Source organism: Panthera onca, chromosome B2, assembly GCF_046562875.1.
Source record: "Panthera onca isolate mPanOnc1 chromosome B2, mPanOnc1 haplotype 2, whole genome shotgun sequence".
NCBI lineage: Eukaryota > Metazoa > Chordata > Mammalia > Carnivora > Felidae > Panthera > Panthera onca.
The window spans coordinates 25,474,577-25,495,988 of NC_138343.1; the positions used below are offsets into that span (position 1 = coordinate 25,474,577).

At 45.3% G+C, this 21,412-nt stretch overlaps 2 protein-coding genes across 2 annotated transcripts in view; one reads left to right on the forward strand and one right to left on the reverse strand.

Annotated features, from left to right (window-relative positions):
- SERPINB6 (serpin family B member 6) overlaps nt 1–21,412 on the forward strand; it is an 81,819-nt gene that overhangs the window by 5,519 nt on the left and 54,888 nt on the right. The gene's annotated exons all lie outside the window — the stretch shown is intronic.
- On the reverse strand, nt 607–15,901 carry NQO2 (N-ribosyldihydronicotinamide:quinone dehydrogenase 2). The gene is made up of 7 exons (XM_060614935.3): nt 15,689–15,901; nt 10,761–10,903; nt 8,424–8,588; nt 6,170–6,300; nt 3,651–3,764; nt 2,581–2,682; nt 607–881 (listed from the first exon to the last, which is right to left on the reverse strand). The coding sequence occupies exons 2-7, from the start codon at nt 10,765–10,767 to the stop codon at nt 705–707; spliced, it is 696 nt and encodes a 231-aa protein (XP_060470918.1). The 5' UTR covers nt 10,768–10,903; nt 15,689–15,901; the 3' UTR covers nt 607–704.

A 21,412-nucleotide genomic window follows, 5' to 3' on the forward strand; every position in this document is an offset into this window, starting at 1 on the left:
AGAGAGAGAGAGAGAGAACAAGAGAGGGGCAGAGAGAGAGAGAGGATCCCAAGCAGGCTCCACACTGCCAGTGCAGAGCCCAACTTGGGGCTTGATCCCACAAACCATGAGATTATGACCTGAGCCGTAATCAAGAGTCCAACGCTTAACTGACTGAGTCACCCAGGAGCGCTCCTTGGAGATTTTCATTGTAACCTGCACTCAATGATTTTAAATGCATGCGAAACAGCTGTTCAGTGAAAACTTCATAGCCATCATGCATGCAAGTAAAAAGAAAAAAAAAAAAAAGGAAGAAATAAGTCCAAACGCAGCACTAAAACACTAGCTATGAAAGATTAAACTTTCGTATGAAAAAATAGAAATTTCCAAGTTGAGTTATGAAATTAAAAAAAAACAAAACTATGCCATTCCAGGAGAACTGTTTGAACACAAGGATACCCATGAAGGTTGAAAACAGGGAGATGGAAAGCTACTGGCAAAGAAAAGCAAGCCTGGGTGAATAATGTCATCCATGAGAGCACCCCCAAGTACAGCCTGCTGATGGCTGAAATGTTAGATCTGGCTACGACACTCGGTCCTGCCCGTCTTTCAATACATCCAGTTCGCTTGGTTGTGACCTTGTTTTATTACAGGACCCTGCTCCCTGTGCATATGCCTGCAGCTCCCCGTGTGCTGTTCCTGTGATGTGGACGTGGCACGAAGCATTACTGCTCGAAGTACCACGGAGGCGTGCAGTCAATGGGCTCTTCCTCCCAGATGGTTTTCAGCCTCTGGGCCCAGGAGGCCACCATCGCCTTTCTCTCTTCTTCTGATGCAATCTCGGGAGCAAAACTGATCTGAGGGGCAAGGACTTTAAATCCACAGAAGTGCAAGGCACCATGCTACAGCCACAAAGAAAGCAAGGAAGTGATTAGAAGACACCCTTTACGTATCATTCAGTTAAATAATCAAAGGCGGGGTGGGAGGTGGGGGGTTGATGGCCTGAAACAAGCCTTCAAAAAATATTAGAACAACTTAATACTATCAGGTAGCCGAAAACAACTGAGCTGCCCTATAACCTTACAACGTGGGCCTTTACAAGTGATGTGAAGAACTTTGGTGGATGGTTGGAAGTTTCAAATCCTAATTGAGGTTAATCTGTAATCTTTGCTTCTGACTCCGATAGTAAACTTTATGGTTTTGATTGATTAGGCAAATTACGGTATAGTCATACAATGGATTATTCTAGAATGATGTGACATTATTCTAGCTATAGTGTATAATCATGGATGGTTGCTCGAGATATGTGTTAAATAAAAATGAGAAATTTGTAGCAGTATTTGTAGTATACCATTTATGTAAAAAACATAAGCATAATAACCCTAACAATAAAAAGCATACATATAAAAATATGTATGGGCCATAAAGAAATATATCAAATTATTAAAAGAAATTATTTTTAAGAGGCGGATTAAGAGGATGTTCTGTTTTATATTTTATAGTCTCATCTTTTTTTTTCATAATATGTACTTTTGAAAACTGAGAAAGCATATACAAAGATTTTTTAAAAACAAGAAGAATTTAAGCTTGGCTAATAACCTCTAAGAGACCAGTTGACCTGTGGATTAGAGTTTAGGCCTTAAGTTCTCTCTTTCTTCAGCAAAGCATCACTAAATGGAATCACTATCCTGTCTTTCAAAGAAGACAACTTTTTTCTAGAAATATCACTCTCCCCCCTCTGCATTCCTTCCCTTAAAACCCTACCTTTGTCCAGACTTGCCCTATCAGGGGTAGGTCAGGGGATGAGGGGCCTACACGCCTGTCTACATTTTTAAAGTAAGCTTGCAAACTGCTGAATATGTGATCTCCTCCTCCCTGGACAAAGAGACAAAGGTCCCTTCATAACATCCTGGAAGAATGGTTTGCATCTAGGTTTCTCAGTCTCCTGGGAGCTCAGAGCCAGGATGTAGCCACCTGACCCAGAGCCTGCTCTCTTCCTCCTCACCCCAGCTCTGTGCCTCATCTGCTTATGCTTTGCCCCCTGCCTTCCCCTTCACAGATTGCCCAGGGGTGTGCGGAGGCAGGATGATGTCTACCTGGGAGGGCAGGCCCAGAGTCCTGGAAACCTGGAGAAGGGTGGGGCTCTGGGGATAGGGCACAGCCCCCGGTTTCATGGACCCATCACCTGTGGTGGGTGTGAGGCTATTTGGAATGCTGGCCCTGGGGCACCTCTTGCCTGGGTTCAAGGTTGATGCCCCCTTCACAATGCACTGCCAGTCAGTGTGGACAGCTACCCACCCCCACCATCCGGTGCTCCGCACACACACAGGGCCACCTTGGGGCAGTTCTATTTACCATAGAGCAGACATGAGCTAACCAGGTCTGGCTTAGCTTCTACCCAACAGTATCAAAGGCTATCATTATGTGTTTTCCCCACGGGCCAACCTTTTCAGTGCTAAGTAAGAAACTGAAAAGGGCAAAATGTTGTAACTTCTTGTATTCAGGTGGTAGATAAAATGGTCCGGGTTTCAGGCTTACATCACATCTTATTCTACATCTGGGGGAGTTGTAGGGGGAGGGGAGTGGGGGTGCAGCAGGTACCTGGAGGGGCCACAGGAAGTATCGATAATCTCCGCTAACTCCGGTTTTCATGTACATCTCGGCTGTGCCCCCCGTGGTTAATGAAAGGAGGGCCAACTTATTCTGTGGAAGAGAAAGCAAATGCATTTGTGTGGCCTCCAGAGGAGACAAATGTGACCCCAGCACCAAGGTTCATAACCACTGGGAGAGAAAGCCTGAGGTCAGTTCCCTGCAGGGATGGACAAATGATAACATTCTCATCTGCCAAGCCCAGCCACAAGTGGCAACCATGTCCAACAGGGATGGAGTGGACCACATGGACACAGGGCTTGGATATGACCTGACTTCTGGTAGAGAGCAGGCCTGGGTCACCGTGTGGGAGGTGGGTAAGGCCCACCTGCCAACATCAGGGGCTGCTGTGAGGGCGAGTGAGGTCCCTGACACACAGGACCCTGACACTTGGGGCCCTGACACAAGGGATCCTGGCACACCGGACCCTGACATAGAGGTCCCTGACCTACAGGACCATTCACTAAATGGTGCACTATTTCCAACTAAGATGAATCTTTGTGACTCAATGTTTTCTTTATAAACACTTATAAAAGCATCTTCTGAGGTTTTTAGAATTTAAAACATCGTTAATTTCAGTAAATTATTTAGTATGAAATTCATAGCTACTGTGCACTGCGCATCTACCAGGTTCCATGCAATCCTCACCCTGTAACATGGGTGTTACATCATCTTGTTTTTCGTGGTACGAATGTGAAGCTCAGAGAGGTGAACTGGTGTGAGGTCATGGCTCACCTCTGCAGCACAGAGAAGACGCCCTCTCCTGAGCCAGAGCTGACCACCATGCAGTCCTCCAGCCCTCCCGCCACACTAATTCCAGGCCCTTCTTGGCCACGCATGTACCCCTCACTAGACGAAGCCCTGTGACTTCACAAACTTCGCTTTTCTTACCCAGGTACAGGACATAGGGTTTTGCACATACTTGGTGCTCAGTGTTTATTTACAAAAAAGCAAACTAGAAATAGAACCTGATGAGACGCGCCCCCAGCAGTACACAGTGGTCCTCATCCCGGAGTACATACCTTGAGGAAACCGGAATCATAGAATCCTGGGATGTCGAAGGCAAACCCCTGGCACAGCACCCTGTCCATCCAGCCCTTCAGGATAGCTGGCATGCTGAACCAGTACAGCGGGAACTGGGGACACAACACGGGGAGAAACGAATGCTTCGGGCAGTCTCGGGCTTCATATTTGGTGCTTCAGAAGGAACCCCACTGTCTTCCTCTTCCCAGATGGCTGGGCAGGCGAGTGTAGTAAGAGGGCAGCACAGGCAGGGTGTTTCTTCCCTTTCACTCTGACGCACCCAGTGTGGACAGGATGATGGTGGGGTGGAGCAGGCCAGAGCTGACAAGGGTCCTGGTTGCTGTTAACAGGTGGCTCTGTGTCCCCAGGGACAGACCCTTGGGCTGGTCCCTAGGCAGGTGGGGAGGCACTGGGGCGCTGATGGACACTGGCTCTGTGGCAGCTGTCCTGTGACCGACCCAATCAGGGGGCACAAGAGGGTGTGGAGAAGAGTTTGTCCCTTTATGTGCTGGGGGTGAATTGCTGCCGTCTAGGAGTCACGCTGAGTTAAGTTCTGAGAAGCTTCGGATTTTGATACAAATTAAAGCTTTATCCTTAGATTCTACACACCGGTGGTAAGATGTCCCTAAAGTCCTCTCTGGTCCTCATGGAAGCCCTAACACTATATCCAATATCATTATCAATGAAAGGAGATGAACACAGATAATAATCTGTTACCAAAGGCAGAAGGAAGCCCATGCTTCATGCACTTTTGCTGTAAGTCTAACACAGGAGTTGACATTGAAATTTAAGCTCCATAGCCCACTGCTGTGTGATGCTGACATGTTACTTAATCTCTCTGTGCCTCCTTTTCCTGATGGGCAAATAGGGCTAGTACAAGTTACTAGCTCACAGCATTGTGGGAAGGATTCAATGACTCATTACAGTGCTCTGAACAGAGTCAATGCTGAGTGAAGGGGAGTTGAGATCATGACTAAGCAGTAGTGATGAATGAAATTTTTTCAGTGTTGAATGACAATGCAGACCCTCTGGGCCAACTATCAGGAAAGAGGAAAAGCAGAGGGAAAAGAGCGGTGAGATGCAGTAGGGAAAAAGAAAGACCAGTACAGAAAGAACAAGCTCTGGACTGCTTTAGCTATCCAGCTACAGGAGTGGAGGAGACGGGGGAGGGGAAACGGGCTCTGTGTGGTTACCCGATTCCAGGGAGATAGGAAGAGAAGAGCGAGAGCCAAGTATGGTTCCGCCTAGTCCATGTGCCCAGACTGCTCAGCCAGTTGTGATAGAGCCCTCCTGTCCTGGCAAGGCTATTACTCTGGAAGCTAAAGCACATGGCAACCGAAGTATATGGCACTGGGACCCAGCCATATGCAATTAGGATGGAAGAACATCTTGCACTTTGACCAGATTAGCAGCTCCAGGTTGCCCAGTAAAGGAAGGGACGGTGCCAGGAAGGGGTGGATGGAGGCAGCCTGGGCAGGGCGGAAGGGGACAGGTAAAGCATCCCCTCCTCCCATATGTGCAGGGTGATTTTTATAAAGGACATGCTGTTTCACCTGCAAACTGATCACATCCCTGCCCCTCACCCTCACATGGTTGTCTTGTTCTCCCGCCTGCTCCTCGCCCTCAAGCAGGGTTAACAGAGACAATGTGGGCCAATCAGATCCATCTTGGAGATTCTGGATCTAGAGACCTCAGTCCTGATGTGCAGTGAGAGAGGAGAACAGAGGCGGCATGCACACAACAGCAGATAAGAATCAGAGAGAAAGGCCAGAGGGGTCCCAGCACCCAGTTTCACCGCCCCTGAAGCCCAGCTGGCCTGCCTGTCCCTGAGTTCCAGGAGACCCGAATGACCAGGGCCCTTAGAATAAATTCCTTCTTTCTAGTGGACTTGGATTTCTGTCAACCCAACAGCTCCAGGAAAGCACAGGTTTATTTTGCTGCCAGGCTCTTGGTGAGCTCCACGAGTGCATGCCTGTCAGGCTGTGGTGGGCAGCAGCCTTGACGAGTGAGAGCCCACAGAAGCAGTGTCCTGGCTCTGTCTGCAGTGAGTCATGGCTTGGGGACAGTTTGTGAGTGAATACATGGAAGGTGGGTGGGTGAGGCAACCAGTGACAGGAAGGAACTAAAAGATTTTCCTCTTAATAATCAGGATGTTTAAGGCAGGACTTGCATTTGGCTTGAACTACCTTGACAAACACTCATGTAGACAAATCTTGTTTTCACGCAGCCTCTGCACGTGTAAGGTGGGCATCAGAAGGGAAGGAAGGCAGCGCCACCTGCATGATGCAGGCATTTCTTGGGCCACCGGGCTAACAGGAAATTACTATTTACTTGGGAGTCGAGATTTTGAGTGACCAATAGTGGCTACATGAATGTCCTTACCCAATTAGACATAAATAAGTGTGTGAATGTGCTAAAAACATTAATACCATTTCTAGAAGTGTGAAACTCCATACCTGGAAAGAGCTTGTACACAGAAGGACTCTAATTCATTATAATAATTAGACGAAACACAAACCTGAAATATCACTAGATCAGCTTCTTGAACCTTTTTCTGCTCGTCAATTATGTCACTGGTCAGAGCCCCCTTTTTACAGGCTTCATATGCTTCCACCCCATAATTGAAGAACTCAGGATTAGAGACAGCACCTGGAGAAGAACAGGTGATATGTTCTTGCTCTCATGTATGCACCCACAGCCCATCCTGGCCAATCCCACCAGCATCACTGCCACCTGGACTCCCCAAAGCAAGTCACCAGGCATTTACGGAGACTCCAATAGGCGTTGGGCCCTGGGACCAGGCTATGGAAATAAAAAGAGAGGAAGCTACTGTTCTTACCTTCAGGGGACTCAAAGTCCAGTAAGAGAAGTAGATAAATAACCAAATGATCAACACACAGAACAACAGTTAGCTGGCTTAGCCTAAAGCTGTGGTAGGATAAGCCTCACATCTTATAATCAAGATGTACGTGGTCTAACTCAGGACAGCAGTGGCTGGCTTTCCTTGGGTGCATTGTCAATGAGCCCGGTTTAGGGCTTTGAAGATGGAGTAGGAGTTCACCAGGCAGTCTGGAGCACTGGAGGGAAGACAGAGGACACTCTGGGCAAAAGACAGGGAGAAATCAGCGTGTCCAAAAACCACACCAGCCCAGAAAAGGGCCACCAGGAGCACCTCTCGGGAAATGGGTGAGAGGCCAGGAGGGCTGCAGGTAACCTGAATGGAGAGATAGGTCAGCTCTCGTAAGCCTGGCTAAGGAGCTTGACTTTTTCCTGCACACGGGAGGCCATACAATTTAAGCAGGGAAAATAAATAAATACTCCAAATTCAGTTTGGAAAAGCTCACTGTAGCAGCAGCGATTCAAGAACAAGTGTGGTGGGCAGCAGGCAGTCGGGCAGCAGCAGTGGGTACGAGGAGGGGCCTTGGGCTAGAACTTACAGCACTGCCCGTGACAGCTAACATGAAGGAGGAGTTATTCTGATCTACACCTTCAGCTGAAATCTGGCAGCCAAAAAGATTCATTGGAGGCATGAATCAGAATTAACAGTAGCTTACCATTTACTGAGGACTTCCTACCTATCAAGTGGTGTGCTCTACACACATTACCTTTTCTATCTTTATAATAACCATTAAGTGTAATTCCCAGTCTACCAGAGAGGAAACTGAGACTTTAGAGAGGCTGAGCGACTCGTTCAACACTACAGAGGTCTTAGCAGCCAGCAGAGGTAGGATGACGAGACCAGGTGTGAACCACTCCACCACATGGAGTCTGGAGAGCGGCAGACAGACCCCTGGCCGTGTGGAAAAGAACCAGAAAGAAAACTGAACCCACAGTCCTCCAACAGATTTGTAATTCAGAAATATTTCAGTGTTCTTTGTTTCCTCTTTTAACCTACTTGTATTTGATTTTCATTTAAAAAGCACACTTTGGGTGTGTCCTATGTATAAGGTTTTGTATTGACAAGAAACCCAAGGATGGTAACTGCTATTAGTGAAGAGATTGTGTTCTCTCAGGCAGGTTCCGGGTAGGGTTTTGGCCACTCACAGTATGTGGAACCTATAGCAGACACTGGGGCGGTTCTGATAACGGTAAACAGAGATGATAAAATGTGCACAGGCCAAATATATTCTAATATTAACTACTAGAAAAACAGAGGTGAAATTATTATTTGCACATGATTTGACTGTATATTGGGAAAGCTCCAGAGAATAAAATCTACTACAAAGAGCGAGAAAATTAGTAGTGGCTGGATACACACCACAGAGGCACACAGAGAGGCACACTTTCTTCATGCAGAGAAACAAAAACCAGCTAACAAGAACTGTGCAAGGTCTGTATGAAGAAAACTTATAGAGATCCGTAGGGTTGAAAAAGAAGATGTGAGGAAATGAAAAGGCACACCATTCTCTTGGATAAATAAAAGTTCACCTGTAACTGGATTGGGATCTCAATGAAAATATCATCTGATTACTTTTTGAACCTGGAAAATTAATTCAAAAGATTTTATAGACAAGTCAATGAGAAAATGGAGAATATGCCTGTAATTGCCTTATACAGGACAGACCATCTCTGGAGGGATACAGAGAAAAGTGGGTACACTGGTGACCTTGAGGGCAGTGAAACTAGGTGGGTCGGGGCCAGGGATGGGAAGACCTGCCACATGGACTCTTTAGACTTGAGAATTGGGTATCATGGGCAATGGTAAGTTTTTTCAGAACATTTTTTCAATTAACAAAATAGAAGAAAGTTAAAACGTTTAGCCCCTGACTCACCAGTGATATCTTTCCTGGTGGCCCTCGGCTCAAAGTCCATGGCATACAGGTCAGAAACGGTGACAGTGCAGCCCTGCGCGCCAAGTTCATCCACAGCCACTTTCTTCAAGGATCCATTGAAAGACCTGGGTTCTTGGTGCGCATAGACAATGAGAACTTTCTTGCCTAAATTGGAGAAGGGTTTCTCTTGAAGAACAATTCCTCTTTGTCAAAATTCCATGAAGACTAAGACAAAAACGAAATGTATATGTGCAATACAGGCTGAAGTTAAGAAATACCAACCTTTTTTAATGGATGACAGTTTTAAAATAATGAACATTTTTTAAAAAAATCCAGTTTTAACGTCATTGCTTGAGCTTGCTAATACATAGATATAAAATGGGTCATGTTTCCTCAAAAATAACACCACAAATTTAAAAGCCCAATCTACTGTGGTTATCCTCTATAAGAGGTTTTAGCCCTATTTTCCAACATCAAAATAAAGCCACCATAACTGGGGGCACCTGGGTGGCTCAATGGGTTGAGTGCCGACTCTTGATCTCAGCTCAGGTATTGATATCATGATCCGTGAGAGCAAGCCCTGAGTCAGGCTCTGTGCTGACAGTGAGGAGCCTGCTTGGGATTCTCTGTCTCTCTCTCTCTCTCTACCTCTCTCCCTGCTCACTCTCTCTCTCAAAATAAATAAATAAACATTAAAAAAATTAAAAAAAAAAAAAAGAAGAAAGCTACCATAACTAACCTCTCACGCTAACCCTACTGGGCTGGCATCAGCTACTGACACACAGTTCTGCTTCTTTCTCCTCCACGGCCACTGAAATGTGACATGTAAACAAGGTATGGAAATCGGACCCCTAATCCCAGAGGGAGGCAAGGCCTATATGGAATCTGCTCTGGGTGGCTAAACTGATGACAAAAAGGTTCGAAGGAGAGTCAGGTCTTAAAGGTCCTGGATGTGTCATTAATACCAATACCCTCTGAAGCAATATTTCCTTCATTCAGAAGATTCTGTGAGATTAGGTACTGGTTTCTTCTGGGAAACAGCTTTGGCCTGGTAATGTCTAAGACAAAAATGTTTGAACTCCTGATTTAAGTTTTTCAGTTTAGGCCCTTAAGGAGCAGATACAAATGTTATTTGAAGCAGACAGTTTGGGGGCATTTAACTGGGTGTAAAGGTTGAATTCCATGAGTTAGGTTAATGGTTAACATTATTGTTACACAGGAATTCTACTAATGGATCCAAACAAAATAATCTCCATCAGCTGTTCTCAAGTAGGGGCAGGTTTGGCTCCCAGGGGACAGTTGGCCATGTCTGGAGACATTCTGTGTCATCACAGCGAGGGAAGAAGGTGCTGCTGGCATGTAGTAGAGAGACACTGAAACTGCTGCTAAATATCCTACAAAGCACAGGAAAGCACCACACCAAAGGATTATTTGCCTAAAATGTCAGTAGTATTGAGGTTAAGAAACCCTAATCTATGCCATAAGATGTAAAATAAGGTAAATTTTTACGTTCTGAAAAGATTTGTAGTCATACTGTTGACAGAAAAAAAGTTGCAGAATGGTGTGTGTGTGTCTGCGTGTGATGAGCAGGGACAAAAGTAAAAATTAAGTCATACTGAATTTTATTTTACTTTTTTTAGTGCTTATTTATTTATTTTGGGAGAGAGAGAGAGAGAGAGAGAGAGAGAGTGAGGAGGGGAGGGGCAGAGAGAGAGAGAAAGAGAGAATCCCATGGGGCTTAATCCCATGGACTTTGAGATCATGACATGAGCTGAGATCAAGAGTCAAACACTTAACCAACTAAGCCACCTAGGTGCCCCTGGTCATATTGCATTTTAAACCACAGTTACTCCTGGGGCTCATTCACTCAAGAAGTATTTATTGAGGGGTCCCAGATGGCTCAGTAAGTTAAGGGTCTGACTCTTGATTTTGGCTCAAGTCATGATTTCACAGATCATGAGTTCAAGCCCCGTGTCAGGCTCTGCACTGACAGTGTGGAGCCTGCTTGGGATTCTCTCTCTCCCCCTCTTTCCCCCTCTCAAATTAAATAAATACATTTTTAAAAAAGTATTTATTGAGCCTACTACAGCCTGGGGATCATTCCAGAGGCTAGAAGCAGAGTAAACAAGATAAGCATGGCCCTCACTTCTAGTGGGGCTGAAATAGGCAGTAAAACGAGGAAGAAAATACAAAACAAGATAATTCCAAATAGTGATTCATGTTAAAACATGAAACAAGTTTTATACATTTCAGTCTTGTTTGGATTTTTATACATATTCAATTTCTAATTAAAATTTGTATTTAAAAATGTTTAATTCCCCCATAACTAACAGTCACCTGCCATGTTCTAAGAAGTTGGATTCTTCCCCTCTGACCACTACCAAAGGGAGGGTCTGCTGTTAATCCTGGGCACAGAAGGATTCGCTGTGGCAAGCCCCAGGCTTTCAGCTGTAGTCACTCTTCTCAGTGACCCCGACAATCTGGAAGAGAAAACAAACACTTGAAGGACGTGGGGAGAGGTAGTGGTGAGGTCCATGTACCAACTCCAGGCCTCATGAAGGACATGCAAATGTGTCTGGAAAAAAAAAAAAAAAAGCCTTCTCAGCAGGGGGCCACCTGGAGATTTAGGCCTCAGAGGACAAATCATGCAGGGTGTCAACACCAGTACTTTTTTTTTTTTTTTGAGAGGACCCAGAACCTTCCGTGAAGGCAGCCCTAATGAACGGGTCCTAGAAAATGAGAATGACAAGAAGCAGGAGGCCGGGCCCTGTGTCCTTCCTCCCTCCCCCTCTCCCACATTTCCACTTACTACAAATAATCAACACAGCTGAACAGACAAAGGTCAGGAGTACAGGTGAGAAATTCACAGCTACCATGTCTACCGTGGTCTGCAAAGTGCCAGACAGACAGTACACACACATGGTGGCCAGCACAGAATAAGACTCTGGAAAAATGTCAGTTCTCCCCAGAGAGCCTCAAAGGCACAAGAGAGACCTGAATCCTACTCCTGGCTAGCCAACTCTGAAATAACTGGCTTCACTCTGGGAGAGACAAGGTATCTCCAACAAACCTACTCCCTCTGCCCCCAAAACAAACAAACAGTCCACAGCCTGTGAGTCAAGGTCAGTGTGGAGATGCTGTATGATACGTGCTGTATCCACATGACAATTTTAACATATCAGTGCATCTTTTTTTTAAAGTTTATTTATTTATTTTGAGAGAGGCAGAAACAGCATGAGTGGGGGAGGAGCAGAGAGAGCCGGAGACAGAAAATCTTAAACAGGCTCTGCACTGTCAGCACGGAGCCTGGTGTAGGACTCAATCTCACGAAACCCGGAGATCACGACCTGAGCCAAAATCAAGAGTCAGAGGTTTAACCAACTGAGCCACGTAGGTGCCCCTCAGTGCATCTTTATAGTATAACAAAAAGAACAGAGAGACAGAAATCAGGTTTATCCATGGCTACAACTGGAATCTGGAGCAGAGCCTGAATTAGCTTCTTCCCGGCCCTTGCATACCATACCTTCAGCTGTCCAGGAGCCCCAGGTAAAGGGCTGAGATATGCAGAACACTGTGAAGAAGTGGAAGTGGGTTGCAGGGGGATGAACTCTGCCCCAGGTTGGGTGTCCTGGGGACAGAAAGGAAAGGAAGTTTAAATAATTGTGGCTGGAGGTGAGTTGAGGGCAGGCAGGGCACTTAAACTGGAGAGTGGGCAAACAGCTCTGATCAGACAGAGGGGTGGGAACTCCAAACACCATCATAAACTCAATGGTAAGTTTGATCCTTGCCCATTTCTTAAATTGACTGCTGACTGAACAGTTGGAAATCTGCCTCTTTGGCTACCCAACATCCCCTCTTGTTTTTTTAAGAACAGTCCCTGAATTTAGTCATGTGTCAATGTGCCCAGCTAATGACTACATGTCCCGGTCTTCCACTTAGGGGTGGCGAAAGAGGTGAAGCAGAAGCCATTAGGGGTGGCTCTTAGGACATATCCTTGAAGGGGCTGCCTCAGGGGTGGGGAGGGTGGAGGTACCATTTCTGCCCCTGCCATTGGCCTTCATCTGAGCTAGACTGTGGAATGACAGCTAGGGCTCAATTAGCCATCTTGGTACATGGGGGTAGAAGCTACAGACTAAGGATGGTAGAGCAGAAAAACAGGAAAGGAACCTGGATTCCAGATCCTTTCTTGGAGCCACGAGATGGTTCTGAATTGCCAATTTTCAGACATGGGAGATCAAACTCTGAATCCTGTTTAAGCCGTTGGAGTTAACTCTCCATTAATAGCAGTGAATGGGACACAATTCCAACATATGCATTCATTCAGCTTGGACCTACCCTCTGGCCAGGTACTGCACTAGGTGCTGAGGCTACAGCTGTGAACAACATAGGTGAGGAGAATGGAACTTTATTGGGGGGGGGGAGGGCTGGGCACACAAAGGAAGCAGGCAAGGAGAGGCACCTTGGTGGCTCAGTCAGTTAGGCATCCGACTTCAGCTCATGTCATGATCTCGTGGTTTGTGAGTTTGAACCCCCCACATCAGGCTCTGTGCTGAAGCTCAGAGCCTGGAGCCTGCTTTAGATTCTGTCTCCCTCTCTCTCTGCTCCCCGGCCCTGCCCCCATTCATGATCTGTCTCTCTCTCTCTCTCAAAAAATAAACAAACATTAAAAAAAAAAAAAAAAGAAGCAGGCAAGAAAAGCAACCATAAAATTCTAGATAGTGGTAAGTACTAATAATAATGCTAAGTGACAGCGATAAGAAAATAAAGTACTTTTGTGGTTAAAATGGCAGGGGTACATTTGTTATTTTAGATAGGATGGTCCAGGAAAGTATCTCTGAACAGGGATGGTGATATGGACTCAGTCATGCAAAGATCAGAGGTTCAGGCAGAGGAAATGGCAAGTGTAAGGCCTGAAGTAGGAAGTGGCCTGGAGTGTTCATCTGTGGTTTTAAAAAAAAAAAAGAAAGGAAGAGTTGGAGACATGGTCAAAGAGGTGGGGTAGGGTCTGTAGACCAGGGGCAAGGATTGTACTCTAAGGCTAACAGAAAGCCATCAGAGCACCTTAAGCAGGAGAATGACTGGAACTGAGTACCTTTTACAAGGTCATCTGTGTCACTGTAAGCTCAGGGAACACCTTATGCTGAGATCTCATTTTGGTCTGGATAAAATGCTTTTAATTTCAATGCCCATGGCAAGGCATCCCTTCTTCTGTATCCCCAGGCCTCACCATTCCCTGCTGTTTTGCTTGGCCCAGTTTATGTATTTACATCACATGCCCAGCCACTTGAGGAACTTGTTTGTGACCTTCCTCTCATCCATTCTCCTATTTGTGCAGATTAAGAAACAGGCCCAAGAAGTAAGCAACTTGTCCCAAATTACAGAAAAGACTCAAAACCAGACTTTTTACTAGCTAGTCAGTGTTCTTTACTCCCGGCTCACTCAACTCCCTTAACACCCCCCTCAACAGCAGTAGCATTCTCCTTTGTTAGGAATGATGCACTTACCCAAGTGGAAAAAGGAACCCTGTGGTCTGTGAAAATTAATAAAGGGAAACCTCATCTAAAATGGAATCAGGACACCCTATAAAGGGGCCTCTCACCCACAAACTTTCCCTCACAGCTTACATTCCTGGACAGGAAGAAGTTCTCTTTACAACCCAGCAGGAGGAAGAATGATTTTCTTTCTCTTTGGGGAGCAACAGCCTAGCCAGTGAGAAACTGCTACGATTCAGCCAATGAGAAACCATCGCCATCCTGAACTCTTCACTTTCTTCCAATAGAGGAAAAGCAGCCCGTCCCAACTTCCTCCTTTGTCTTTGTAAAGTAGCATGCCTCTCCTTTGTTCTCCAGACTGACCTATGGTTTGCCACAGCTTGCCTGTCCCAAATTGCAATTCCTCTGCTATTCCCGAATAAAGTCATTTTGCTGGTAAAATAACTAGCTCTTTTTTAGGCTAACACGTTATAAAACTAGGTATACCCACCTCTGATATTTTTTGTGTATATTATTTCACTTTAATCAGCACCCAGAAGCTATTTGATAATGTTTTCACTTGATTTTTGAGATGTTTAATAAAAGCAAACGTCATTTAGAAGGCAGTTGGAAGCCAGCAGGAGTAGCCCTCACACCTAAGGCTGGGGCAACTGCAGACCTAAGAGGAAGCGATGAACCTTGCACAGGTATCTACTGCCCTAGCAGGAGGAAGAAAGGTTTCCTCCTGCCCCCGCAACAGCCCAGCCAATGAGAAGCCAGTATTCTTGGACCTCCCACTTTCTGCCAATGGACTTTCTGTTTCTAACAGCCTTGGCAACCTGCGCTCTCCCAGCCTTCCTCCCCTTTCTTCTGGGGACTTGTCTATGACTTTGCCTAAGCTTGCTTGTCCCAGATTGCAATTCTCCGCAATTCCCAAATAAACCCATTTTTTAAAAGTCTATTCTTTTTTTTTAATGTTTATTTATTTTTGAGAGAGAAAGAGAGAGAGATGGAGACAGAAGCGGCTTCAACTACCAGCCCTGGAACTCACCAACCAGGAGATCATGACCTGAGCCAGAATCGGGAGCTTAACCAACTGAGCCATCCAGGCGCCTCCAAAGGCGATTTTGCTGGTAAAATAACTATCATGTTTCTTTTTAAACTTAGTATTTCCTACATGCCTCTTTCCATTTAGACAGGCTCCAGCGCTGGTTGTTAAACAGCTACATAACATTTCATTATGTATGCATGCCTATTTGTGATTATTTCTCTCCCTGGGCACCTAAGTAATTTCTCCTACCTCCCCTCACCCCAACTATAAATAGCACTGCTAGCCGAGGTATTGTTTCATACACACTCTTCTTCACGCACTTCTCTGGCTAATCTCAGAAAAACAAAAAGTTAAAGATTACTTTAATAGTTTCTGCTACAGACTGCCAAGAAACCCTTGGCAAAGGCCAAGCCAAAATAGAGGCGGGCTCCCTGCGGCCAGCACAGCCCCAGGCGGCGCCCCTTTGGCCTAAATGATGGCACCTTCCCCCCTCCCCCGTCCAAACTGACCCTGTTCATTTGGGACCCTTAGGTAATCACACCACGGACCTCCTCGAGTAGAGGAGAGATTATATAAAACGATTCTGCTAAGCATTTATAAACGGACCTATCATGCAGTAGGGCTCAGGAAGAGGTTCGTACGATCCCAGGGTGGAAACGAGGAACGGCCTGCGAAGCCGACAGCAGCACCCTGTAAAGTGCCCCTCCCAAACACCCGCACCCCGGCGAGTGAAGGCAACTCACTCTGCGGGCAGCGCAGACTTCGGAGAAGCAGCGGCAGGACTCAGCCCTCCGCCTCCCGGAGCGAAGCTCTGGGCTTCCGCGCCCAGGTTCCGGCTGCGCGGGGCCACGCACTCGCACTTGCACGCGCCCGCCGGGCGGAGAGTCGCGGCTGCGCTCTGTGCTGCCCGGACCGCGTGGACTGGAGCGGGCCCCGCAGTTCCCCCGAGCCCGCCACTCCCTCATCCCAGCCCTCTCCCGGCGCCCCGCCCCGCGCGCCCCACGCTGGGCCCCGCCCTCGTCCGGGCCCCGCCTGGATGGCCCAGGCGGGTGCCCCTCCCCACCCTCGGAAGACCTCTGGCTTCCGAACTGGACGTAGGTAGTAGGTGGCGGGAAAGCCCTCCTGCCCTGTGTCCCTTCCTTTCTCCATCTCTAGGCAAGTATCCAAGTAAAACATGAAGGTCCATGGCGTCATGCACAGCAATAAAAGCAATGAACACCCAACAGCCTGTGAGATTCCAGAGAATTATGCCGAGTGAAAAAAGCCAATCCCAAGAGAGTTCCATGCTGCATGATTTAATTTATGTAACATTCTTGAAATGACAAATTATAGAAATGGAGAACAGATTAGTGCTGGCCAGGGCTTAGGTAGGGAGTGGCTATAGGGGCAACAGGAACCCTTGTGGTGATGGAAATGTTCTCTGTATCATTGCCAACATCCGGTGATATTGTACCGTAGTTTGACCAGATTTTTTCATTGAAGGATTCTCAAAAAGGACACAAGGGATGTCTCTGTGTTGTTTCTTAAACTGCATGTGAGTCTGCATGTTTCTCAAAAGAAAAAGTTTAATAAAAAAAAAAAAAGGAGAAGGGGGAATGGGGAGGAGGGATGGGGAGGAGAGAGATGGGTGGGAAGGGGAGGGGGGGGAGAACAAGGAGGAGATTGAGGAGATTTAAGGCCTAGGATAGCCCTTAGAAGTCAGAAAGGTATATGAACCAGAGCCTCTGTGTGTGTGTGTGTGTGTTTGTGTGTGTGTGTGTGTATCAGAGACAGAAAGAGAGAGAGAGAGAGAGAGAGGTGCTGGAGAGCAGTTTAAGCTAATTATCTCTTTTTCTTTTTTTCCAGTACTTTCTGTGCTATGGCTATAGGGGCAACAGGGACCTGTTCCCTTCCACTGTGACCTTCCCAAGGTCTCTCCCCAAACTCTGCTTTGATTTCTGGTGTCCTCAGATGACCATATAAAGCAGAAGGAAGGTTTCCTCTGTGTTCACAATGTTCCTAATGAAAACAACCACAGCTGCTTGTAGACCCATGTGTTGGCTTGCTATTGATGTTTTCTGCTGTTGATGTATTCAGAAGTGAGAATATGTGGGTGCCTGGGTGGCTCAGTGGGTTGGTTGAACATTTGACTTTGGCTCAGGTCATGATCTGCCGGTTTGTGGGTTTGAGCCCTGTGTTGGGCTCTGTGCTGACAGCTCAGAGCCTGGAGCCTGCTTTGGATTCTGTGTTTCCATCTCTCTCTGTTCCTCTCCCTCTCACACTGTCTGTTTCTCTGTCTCTCTCTCAAAAATAAATAAACATTAAAAAAACAAAAAATAAATATAAATTTTAAAAAAAGTGAGAATATGGTCTCTCTGAGATGCTCTCATGCCAGCAGGAAACAGAGCCACCATGTCTTGTGAGCCCAGGAGATCCTGGAGGCAGTTTTCATTTTAGAATGACCTTTGTCAGAGGAAAAAGTGCTTGAGGCATTTTCGAATGTACTAGAATGTCTCCAAAGGTGGAATTTGTTTTGTTTTATCCCCCTTTCTGTTGAGACTCACTAGAGGGATGTCCTCCAATCATCTTTGTGTCACAGGAAGAAACGAGTCATCCTAAAAAGGTAGGTGGCAGGCCCTCTGGAATAATTCAAGGTATACTTCCTTGGGAGGAGGGCAAATAACTATTGTCAGGTGTCTTGTGCTATGAGGACTTCTGAGACTTCTGGGTTGTATGGATCCTGTGGGAAGGTCAGCGAACTGTGGAATAGCAAGTGCCAGACTAAGCACTTGTCTAGGAGCAGGCTTAGTCCTTGGTGTAGGAACTGAAAGAGTTGTGCTCTAAGGGAGACCGACACATCTCTGAAAACATTAGGTAGAGGGGAGGATTGGCAGCTGCGCCTTGGTTAGGCATCTGTGTGATCTGACAGCACCATCTTGTGGTAGTGAGGAGCAATCACAGATGTGGACTGAGCAAACCACTCCCTAGAGAATGGAGGGGCCTCCCTTTGCCCTTTTGAGCAGTGTGAATACCCAAGGTGGATTCTAGGACAGTTCAGGAGGAGCCCATCTGCAAAGAGGAAATAACAGAATTTCCTGCTAATCTGGTATTGAGGACTGAGCATTTATAGCAAACAAGTAAGATGTGACCATATTTGTATTCCGAGTTTAATGAGGAGGTGGTGCTATTAAAACAAGATAAATACACTTAACAGAAACAATAAACGTCACCTCTAGGGGTTCTCAGATTTCCATGTTCATTTCACCCCTTGCTATAAAGAAATGCAAGAATCGAATTAGGCATTCTAGGCAAAGAGGCAGCTAAGCCAGTTATATGCTTCCTCTTGTCCCCAGTTCGGATGAAAATGAATATTGAGGGCTTCATTAAAGCTAATATAAGCAGCTTGAACTCTCTCCTAGGGGAGTAGTTACCTTTGGTTTTATTTAATGACTTTTCTTTCTGCTAACAGCATCCCTTTTCCTTTGGGAAACAAATTCTTCCTAATAAATAGGTTGGTTTTTTTTTTTTTTTATTGTAGTGAAATGTAAGAGTTGCCATCTTAACCATTGCAAACACACAATTCAGGGGCATTAATTATATTCACAATGTTGTGTAACCACCACCATTATATATTTCCAAAAGTTTTTAATCACCCCAAACAGAAACTCAATAAGCACTAAGCAATAACTCCCTACTCTCCCCTCTGCCCAGGTGCTGGTAACCTACTTACTTTCTGCCTCCATGAATTTGCCTGTTCTAGATATTTTGTACAAGTGGAGTCATATAATATGTGGCCCTTTGTGTCTGGCTTTTTGCACTTAGCATAGTGCTTTTGATGCAGGCAAGCTGGGTCTGAGGACACAGAGGAGGGTCCCACAGGACCAGCCAAGAGGTTCTTGGCTTTCCACAGGATAGAAACCAAATATGAGTCAGAGAAAGTAAAAGCAGAATTTATTTAATAGTGATAGATTATGACAGAAGGAATGTCTGGGAAACTGGTAAAGGAAAAGAGAATGAGTCTTGTTGTTGCTTGGAGTTAGGGGTTTATACTGGAAAGGGGTCCAGAGTATGGTCTGATCAAAGAGGAATGGCAGGTGAGTAATAAGTGTTATTTCAAAAATCATCAAAGGTAGGGACTATTGATGGCTGGGATTTGTTTCAATCTAATGTCCTGAATCATGTTTGGGACATGGTTCTTCTTAGATGTTATCAGATATTTGGGGGCCTAGGCAAAACTCAGAGAATGATTAACTGTTTTTGCTTCCCCCTTGGAGTGGGAACGTAGCTTCTTTGGTTCACTTACATGCAAAATATAGAACAAGAGTAAGAGGGGCCTAACAGAAAAACAGCAGAGAGGGAGCCTTTCTAAAACTGGAGTCCCCTCAGTTTCTCTATCTTATCTTCAAGGTTCACCCATATCATAGTACATATCAGAACTTCATTACTTTTTTTTTTTTTAATGATATTCCTGCCCTTGACTACCGTGATGAGAAGGGGCATTTGAAGGGTGCTACGTGGATGGAACGTGCATGTGGCTTGATGAACTGTGATCCATGGACACTGGCAGGCACTAAGGCAGTACTTGAGGCAGAAATGAGTCACAGGATGAGTCACCAAGCAAGAGGCCAGCTGAGGCCAAAGCTTCATGATAGGCGTGGGCTCCCGATGCCCTCTCTGCAAGGTCTCAGCTCCAGCCAGAACTTCATTACTTTTTATGACTGAATAATATTGCATTTTGCATATGTAACACATTTTGTTTACCTATCCATCTGTTGGATACTTGGGTTGTTTGGCTGTTGTGAATAATCTTGCTAAAAATTTTGGTGTACAAGTATCTGAGTCCCTGTTTTCAATTCTTTTGGATATACACCTAGGAGTGAAATTGTTGGCTCTTACGGTAATTCTGTTTAGCTTTGTAAGGAACTGGTAAACTGTTTTCCACAGTGACTGTACTGGTTCACATTCTCACCAGCCATGTACAAGGGTTCTGATTTTTCCACATTCTCACCGCATTTGTTATGTCCCTTTGAAAAATTATGATTATAATAACCATCTGCTAACCTTAAAAATAAAAGTCAGTTATTTTACCAGCAAAAATGGATTTATTTAGGAATCGCAGAGAATTGTAATTTGGGACATGGAAGTGATGGCAAAACCATAGGCAAGTCCAACAAATGAAGGAGGGGAATGTTATTTTATGAAGAGGAAGGAGAAAGTTGGGAGGGATTATTATTATTTTTGGGGGGGGGATTATTTTGAATGAAAGCCACTGCAGAAGAACAAGAGTTCAGGGTGATGACGATTTCTCATTGGCTGAATTTGCAGGGGTGGTCAATTTCTTGTAGGAGATGCAATCTATGTCTTTCCCCTTTGGGAGCTTGTAATTGATGATTATTCTTTTGGGGTCTGTATTTGATAATTCTGCCTGTAATTGGCATTGAGTGGTATTGTTAGGGGACCCCAAGACCAGGTTCTGAGTCTCAATGTCATAGAAATGAACATTGAACTCAGGAGAAAGCAAGCAAGTGGAGTTTATTAGAGAAAGCTTGTATACCAGGGACCTGACAAGAAGAATGTTTCTCCCCTAAGAGGCAGGTGTGCATAGCTTAAAAAGGCACTTTTGCAAAGGGTGAGGGGCTAGGAGTGGGACAATGTCCTTCAGTCATGGGATCATTATTTTGTGGTCATTACTCTTTAGAGGTCACAAGACAATCACAGGATGCTTTTCTTCTTGGCAGACATTTTTAGGGTGCCTGAAAGACAAATACTTGTTCAGGCAGGCTTAATATTGTTACTTCTGTGCAAACTGTTTCTTCGGTTTTTGCTCAAACAAGCATTACTCCCTGATGACTTGTTCTCTCTCCTTTGTTCTCTTTCAGAGAAGGAGGTATTTATCTCCAAGCATATGGAAACTTTTCACCCTTGCTTCCCACCAGTGACTTTGCAGGAATTAAGTCCCTTTCATTTTCCCCATAGTGCCTCAGTATGGCTCCCCTTTCTAGCCTCAGGACTCTTAGTGAGATTCCCCTTTATTAATTTTCACGCATCTTAATAGGTGTGAAGTGGTATCTCCTTGCTTTGATTTGTATTTCCCTGATGATTAACAAAGGTGAGCATCTTTTCATGTGCTTATTGGCCATTTATATATCTTCTTTGGGGAAATGTCTGTGCATGTCCTTTGCCCATTATTTAATTGGATTGTCTGTCTATTTTTTGTTGAATTGTAGCTCTTGATATATTCTCTATATTAGCAGGTAAAGAAGTTGCAAATGTTTTCTCCCATTCTGTACATTGTCTTTCACTTTTTTTGGTGGGGGAGTCCTATTCCTCTGAAAGCAATTAACTAGATATTCTTTTTCTTAATTCCCTTTTATTGTTATTTCTACCTTGCTGCTGAGGTCTCAGGAAATCAATCTTGCAGGTAGGATGGAGGTATAACATTTGTTCAATGAACATACTGGTAGTTTTGAATATTTTCAGGTTTCTTG